The following is a 7,164-nucleotide window of genomic DNA, read 5'->3' as shown; positions in this document are numbered from 1 at the left end:
CCCGCCCCCTGCCCCCTGCCCCCGCCCACGGCCGCGGGCGGCGCCTGCGCGCGGGGCGGCGGGGCCGCGGGTTGCCGGGGCGACCGTGGGGCACGGCCGGGAGAGCGCCGAGCGGGGCGCGCCGGGGCCTGGCGCGGCAGCTGGCTCGGGAGGGTCCCTGCGCACGGCGCGCCGCAGGGGCGGCCTGGTAGCAGCTGCGTCGTCACCGAGGAGAGCTTCCAGAACGGAGCCGCTGCTCTCGCTCGTCTGTCGCAGCCGCGGGGCCCGTTCCCATGCTCCCGAAAGGCCGTCCTAGGCTCGGGAAGGCGGTGCGGCGGTACCGGCAGAGCTGCCCTCCCCGGGGAAGCGCCGTTTCTCTCCCGAATCGCGTACGTATGCTTGCGCTGCTCTAGCTACTGGTGTTGGGAGAGAGGCGTCTCTTCGAGACCCTGGTTGTGGCCCAGGGTACTGTAGGAGAGCTTAGCGATGGCCCACGGTAGTGACCAGTATCCATCAAACGCGGCTTAGGTCACGCAATGGCAGCACGGTGGGGTGGAAGTGACCTCTAGAGAGCATCATCTGCTAGAACAGGTAAGCTAAAATCAGCTCGCACAGGAAGGGTTTCAAAGTCTCTAGAGAAGGGAGACTCCACAGCCTCTCTGGGAAGCCTGCTGCAGTGCTCTAGCACCCTTGGAAGTTTTCCTTATGTTTAAGTGAAATCTCTTGTATCCTACTGACAGAATTGAAAGGAAAAACAAACAACAGCTTAAGAGCCGTGTGGGTCGAAACAACCACCCCGGCAGTAACAGAAGAAACAAAATAACAGTGGGCACTGAGGCTGACAAGAGTGAAAAACTAAGATGTTTGGAGTCTTTTGCTCAAAAGGGACTTCGGAAGAAACAATTGGGCAATAAACCACTTCCATTCTTTCCACCACTTGAAACAGAAGCTAAGAGTTCGCACTGTGTGGCTTACTCTTAGAATAAAACCAATTAGATCTGCTAATCCCTCATTGCTACTAAGCAAACTGCAAGGAAATCGTAGCTGGATACAGTGGCACAGCCATTTGTCAGTAATTCCTGTAACGCTGGAGGGTGAGTTGGGAAATTGGGACTTCTCCAGAAGAAGAAAAAAAAAACCCAAACCAAAAAAACTCCTTGTGTCTGCAAAATAAGACAACCTCATTTTCTACCCTTGATATTTTTGTTGAGTGCTTGCTTTCACCTCAAGTTATTGAAATGATGATGGGTTGGCTTGCTTCAATGAGGGACTTCAACAGGTGGTGTCCCTCAAGGGTCTGTGCTGGCACCAGAGCTGGTCAGTGTCTTCCCCAGTGACACAGGGAGATTGAGCCATTCTCAGCAAGGCTGCAGATGGCACCAAGCTGAGTGGGGTGGCTGATAAGGCTGAAGGACGAGATGGGGACATCCAGAGGGGCCTGGACAGGCTACAGAGCTGGGCTGAGGAGAACCTCATGAGGTTTAATAAGGCCAAGGTCCTGCACTTGGGTCAGGGCAACCTTCTGCAGTAATGCAGGCTGGGGATGATGAGACTGAGAGCAGCAGCCCTACAGAGCCTGGGGGTGCTGGTGGGTGAGAAGCTGGGCAGGACCCAACAGTGGGCACTGGCAGCCCAGAAGGCCAAGGGCAGCCTGGGCTGCCCAGGGAGGTGGTGGAGTCGCTGTCCCTGGGGCAGTTCAAGGCAAGGTTGGACATGGCACTTGGTGCCATGGTCTAGCCTTGAGCTCTGTGGTAAAGGGTTGGACTTGATGATCTGTGAGGTCTCTTCCAACCCTGATGATACTGTGATAGAGGGGATCCTGTCCCTCTGCTCTGCTGAGACCTCCCATGCAGGGCTGAGGCCAGCTCTGGATCCAACACAAGAGAGAGCTGGAGCTGCTGGAGAGGGTCCATAGGAGGGCCACAATTCTCTGATCTGTAGAAAACTTTTCATTTGTACTTCGAGCAGCTTTCTCGAGGGTGGAGATCTATGTGTGTATGCGAACCAAAATGCCGCCTTATGGAGCCGATGCACTCATCCATGCCAGTTTGGAGACGCAGGCCGCTGGAGGAGGCGTGCAGGCTCAGCACAGGCAGCCAGGGCAGTTCAGTGCCACACGCCTTGCCAGCCTGCTTTTGCAGCCCGGCCTCCTATATGCAACCCTGTGTCATCTCTGCACGCTCACATCTGTGAAGCACTCCCAAGCGGAGCGCTTCTCTGCCTCAGGAGCGTCTCGTCGCCTGCCCAGGGCACCGGGGAGGTGCCGCACCGGAGGCGGCGGCAGGACGCTGCGGTCCCGCCCGGGCGCACAGGCCCAGCAGCTCGGCGCCGCTCGCTGGGTCGGTGAGCGGGCATGCGGCCGGGCGCCCCGCGGAGCGACCCTCTCCTGCCCCCCTGGAGCCGGCTGCTCGGCAGGGCGGCTTGGCAGCTCTCCATGCGCCCGGAGCTGGCAGGTGCTGAGGCGGGTGGCAGCGCCCGGGAATCGGGAGGGCGCAGCGGGGAGCTTCCCTTAGTCCTTTGTCTTCCCTGCACCGCGCTGCCCCAACCCTCTCTAGCCTCCTGGTGGGATGGAGGCAGTTGAAAAGCTGCAAACCACTCGTGAATGTTTGCTTTTCAAAGAAAACTCTGCTTCAGACCGATGTAAGATCTTCACCGGCATGTCTGATATGAAAGACAAAAGCAAAAGGATTTATGGCTTCTGCTAACTGTTCTGGCTGTTTTCTGTGTTCTGGGTGCAGGGAAGATGAATGACTGGCAGAAGAAAAGCCCTTTGGACTGGGAAACCTACCTGAACAAAATGGTGAAAGTTGCTGCAGTTGAGAAACTTGAATATGAAGGATGGGTGGTAACAGTGGATCCAGTGACTGCCAGGTTAAGTACCAAAGCTTGTGTTTCTGTAAAGCTATGAGGAAACAAGTTTGCCAGGAGAAGAAAGATCCCAAGACTGAAGCAAATGCATTTGGAGCAAAAGCTGCATGTAGGGGCTGTGTGCCATGTTCTTGTAATTGGCAAAGCCTAAGAGAAAGCAGCATTGTAGAACCATAGAATAGGTTGGGTTGGAAGTGACCTCCAAAGATCGTACAGACCAACCCCCTGCGCTCAGCAAGGACATCCTCCACTAGAGCAGGTTGCCTCCTGGTGCAGAGCTTGTTCCTCACATCCAATCCCAATCTGCTCTGATTTGCAGCTGTTGCACTCATCCTGTCCCTGCAGGCCTTTGCCAACAGTCCCTCTGCAGCCTCCTTGTAGCCCCTGCAGGTCCTGGCAGGCTGCTGTTAGGTCTGCTTGGAGCCTTTCCCAGGCTGAATACCCCCAGCTCCCTCAGCCTGTGCCCACAGCAGAGGCTCTCCAGCCCTCTGAGCACCTTTCTGGCCTCCTTTGGACCCTCTCTGGCAGTTCCAGGTCTCTCTTGTGTTGGGTCTACAGCTGGCCCCAGTCCTGCAGGTGAGGTCTCAGCAGAGCAGAAGGGCAGGATCCCCTCTCCATCTCTGGTCACGCTGCTTTGGGTGCAGCCCAGGCTGCCCTTGGCCTTCTGGGCTGCCAGTGCCCACTGCTGGGTCCTGCCCAGCTTCTCACCCACCAACACCCCCAGTACTGTAGCTGATCAGGGCATTTCTCCTCAACCCACTTCAGTCTCATTCAAACAATTGCAAAGTTTGGGAGTGGATAATGGATTCATGCTGACTTCATTGTGGATGTGAGGTTAGAACTTCAAATTATATGCACGTGTTAACGACTGCTTTTAATAACATACCAAACCCTGCTTCCTAAATGGAGCAGGAATGCAGGAATGTGTTTAATGCTCTGTGTTGGAATCCTTATTCCTCTATCCCTGCTGTCCCCTCCAGGCAGAAGGTTTAGTGCCTGCTTTGGAGAGGTATCAAGGAAAATCAGCAGGGGCATTGGACAGAGGGTGGTAACACAGGTTTCTAGTATCTCCGGTGAGTGACTTGACAACAGTGTTTGAGAGGCAGAATGCACCAGGGACTAGGCAGAAATTTGGCTCCTTGCTATCAGAGTTTTTCATAGCTTTTTGATTGCAAACCTGTCCCACATGAGTACAAGATGGAGGCTGGAAAAGAAAACATCCAGTTTCTGATGTGTTTCAAAACAATTGGTTGTTACTTCAATTCTGGAATGGCTCAAATACTCTAAATTCTTCTTTTGGAGTTGCTTTTCATTTTAGTGGAAATGGTGTGTGCAGCAGGGAGTGATTCTGAGGAGGGCCCAGGCTAAAATCAAGGCACTTTGCTCAAAAACTCATTCCACTGTTGCTGGCAGCAGCAGATTAGCAAAGGTCTGACATCAAATTCTGGGACTTCTCTTCCCACAAGAGGGAGAAAATGGTTTCTGATCCTTTCTGTTGGTATATGGGAAAGAGTTCCTAGAGTGCTGTCTTCCTACCTGTATTTTAGGACCTCTGGGATGTAAGTGCCCTTGAGAAAAGACCAGGCTGCTACAGCATGAGCCTGAATAGTACTGTGTTCCTGCTGTGATTTTGCAAGTATAGTTTTCAGTTAAGAAAAGAGCAAGAGTCATTTTAAAGAGAATATGTATTATTCCTTTGGTGACTAGCAATCATGAAATACAAAGAATTTGTCATTAAAAGGTTCCAATACTGTTAGCTGCCTTGGAAGTGCTGAAGGCTTGAAGGTATCATTGGTCTTGAATGTTGGAAGACTTCAGTTTCTTCGTCAAGACTGGGAATGCTGCACAAAAATACTCAGCTTGCCAGCCTTGATTTTAATGTGCACTTTGTTTTTATAAAGTAACCTACTGCTTGAGAGTAATTGCACATTTAAGGCCAGGAGTTGCCTGCAAAGCCCTTCATGTTCAGTATTTTAAGAGTGTAGCAGCATGGTTTTCGAGGAAAGGATAGGCCAAGGGCAATGGTTTAAAAGTGGAGCAAGGCAGAGTTAGGTTGGACCTCAGGACGTTGTGCACAAGCAGAGTGGTGAGACACTGGCATAGTCTGCCCAGGGCTGTGCTTGAGGCCCTGTCCTTGTGGCATTCAAGCTCAGCCTTGCTGTGTCCCTGTTCAGCCTGCTCTAGCTGGAGGTGTCCCTGCTGAGTGCAGGGGGCTGGACAAGATGCCCTGGGAGGGTCCCTTCCAACCCACTGCAATCTGTGAGAGGTGCTGCGTACTCTATGGCCTGAATACTACCTGGGTTACACAGATACTAAAGAACAACTTCTCTGCAAGAATGTTGGCCTGTGTTCCTCAATTTTCACTTAAGCACAGTGACTCAAACTTCCCTCTTTCCTTGGCAGTATTGTCCTTGCAACATTCCTAGAGGATGATGAAGTGTCCATATCCGTTGTCCTGGGCCACGCGGTGCAGGAGGTTGTGATACTGAAAGAAGGGGACGATGAAATGAAGCAGCGTCTTTCCAGCATATTTGCACCTGAAGAAAGCAAAGCCTACAGCCCAGAGGAACTTGAAAAGAGGAAGAACAGCTTGAAGACTTGGCTAGAAACAAACCACATCCCTGTGACAGAGCAAAGTGAGTCAGGAGGAAGGCTCTGCGTGGCGGGAGTGCTAACAATCGACCCACCGTACGGGCCAGAAGAGTGCAGCAGCTCCAATGAGATCATTCTGTCTCGAATTCAAGGCTTGATACAGGGCTATCTGCAAAAGCAACAGTGATGTTCTCTCTTCACAGCAGCAGGAATGGCTCTGCCTACCCCGTCTGAGGAACTGCCCTGCCTTTCAATACTCACTGTTTGCAAAAATGCTGGGATTTGGCATGTTTTTTTTAAATGAGTTTTGCAAGTTAAGAAAGGAATAAACTAAAAGCACAAAGCATTTTCCAGGTCCTAATGTTTTTGATTCGAATCCAAGCCATTGGATACTGGTGGTGGATTAAATGATCTGATACAGTTTGCAGCTTACTCCCTTGGATGAGTGCATCAGTAGTGAGTTGATCTGTCAGTTTAGTAAGTATTTTTTGGTAAGAGTACTGTAAAACAGGAGGGGAAATTGAAGATCTGTTTTCTTCTACCTTTCAAACTGATTGAATGTATTACCTCCTGGTGTAGCACTGTTGTTTGAACTGCTTACCAGAAACTTCCTTTTTTCTTTTGCCTTTATTTTTGACAGAGATTTGTGTCACTTGGACTTTCCAGACCAGATGAAATAATTGTTCAGGAACAATTCTTGGGCTTTTTTTGTCTATTTGGGGCTTGTTGGGGTTTTGTTTGTTGGTTTGGTTTCTTCTGTTTCAGAACATGGTCCAAATTTGGAAAGTTATTAGGGAAAGTTAGCAGGCAAACAGCAGGTTTTAAGCCCAGATCTGTTAGTTTGGGGCAGCAGTGATTGGAAAACCTTTGTTCCTTAGAGAATTTCTTACAATTCCAAAAGTTTGGGTTTCTTAGTGCTTTGTCTCTAGCTTCCAGTGATGCACAATGCAAATCCTACTGTGTTTAGATTATTAATGCAGGCAGCAGCCTTTAGAGCCCTCATTTAATCTCCTGATTTGTTTCTTGAGATAGCACAAAACCATGTAACTGTGCTCAAATGCACTTGAAAAGGTTGTCTAACCCTTGTTAATAAAAGCCCTTCCTCATTCTTGCAGTGGTTTATTGGAAATTCCTTCAGATCACTCAGGATCATGCTGATTTTTCTTTGAAATCCTTTGCTGCAGTTATGCTGCTGTGCCTGTTTACCTGAAAGGGTTGGTAGGAGGCCAGCAAGAAAGCTGGGGAGGGAGTTTTTACAAGGACTTGTTGGGATAGGACACTGGGGAATGGACTGAAGCTTGGGGAATAGGATTTTAGGAAGAAATTCTTTCCATTGAGGGTGGTGAGACACTGGCACAGGTTGCCCAGGGAGATTGTGGGTGCCTGCCTCCCTGGAGGTGATCAAGGCCAGGTTGGATGATGTCTTGAGCAGTCTGATCTAGTGGGAGTTGTCCCTGGTGCCAAGTTGGTGACTTTGGGCCTAGCTAGGCCTACAGCCCTGCAGAGGGGCTGAAAGATTGCTGATGCCTGTCTTGTTCTGGCAATCCCCAGCAGAGTCAAACAGCAGGCTGCTGCAGGGCACTAAGAGCATCAGGGCGATGAAGCTGATGAGGGGCCTGGAACACAGCCCTGTGAGGAGAGGCTGAGGGAGCTGAGGTGGTTTAGCCTGGAGAAGATTAGGCTCAGGCAGACCTCATTGCTGTCTACAGCTACCTGAAGGGAGGT

General features: G+C 51.0%; 1 protein-coding gene across 2 annotated transcripts; it reads left to right on the top strand.

Moving 5' to 3' along the window:
* The first annotated feature begins 66 nt into the window (after positions 1-66).
* On the top strand, positions 67-6,548 carry GEMIN6 (gem nuclear organelle associated protein 6). Of its 2 annotated transcripts, none has more exons than XM_064146267.1 (3): positions 67-368; positions 2,718-2,850; positions 5,251-6,548. In XM_064146267.1, exons 2-3 carry the CDS (start codon positions 2,723-2,725, stop codon positions 5,624-5,626), a joined length of 504 nt encoding a protein of 167 aa, XP_064002337.1. In that variant the 5' UTR covers positions 67-368; positions 2,718-2,722; the 3' UTR covers positions 5,627-6,548. The 2 variants fall into 2 exon arrangements, with proteins under 2 accessions (XP_064002337.1, XP_064002339.1); XM_064146269.1 differs by lacking the exon at positions 67-368 and adding an exon at positions 378-570.
* Positions 6,549-7,164: the final 616 nt, after the last annotated feature.

The sequence above is a fragment of the Pogoniulus pusillus genome, chromosome 7 (assembly GCF_015220805.1).
Source record: "Pogoniulus pusillus isolate bPogPus1 chromosome 7, bPogPus1.pri, whole genome shotgun sequence".
Classification (NCBI taxonomy): Eukaryota; Metazoa; Chordata; class Aves; order Piciformes; family Lybiidae; genus Pogoniulus; species Pogoniulus pusillus.
The sequence above is the reverse complement of the archived record's forward strand: the minus strand, read 5'-3'. Positions and strand labels throughout refer to the sequence as shown.

Coding starts and splice junctions, on each gene's coding strand:
- GEMIN6 (XM_064146267.1), top strand. CDS start 2,723: ATGAATGACTGGCAGAAGAAAAGCCCTTTGGACTGGGAAACCTACCTG. Junction 2,851..5,250: donor GTGGATCCAGTGACTGCCAG/GTTAAGTACCAA, acceptor TTTCCTTGGCAG/TATTGTCCTTGCAACATTCC.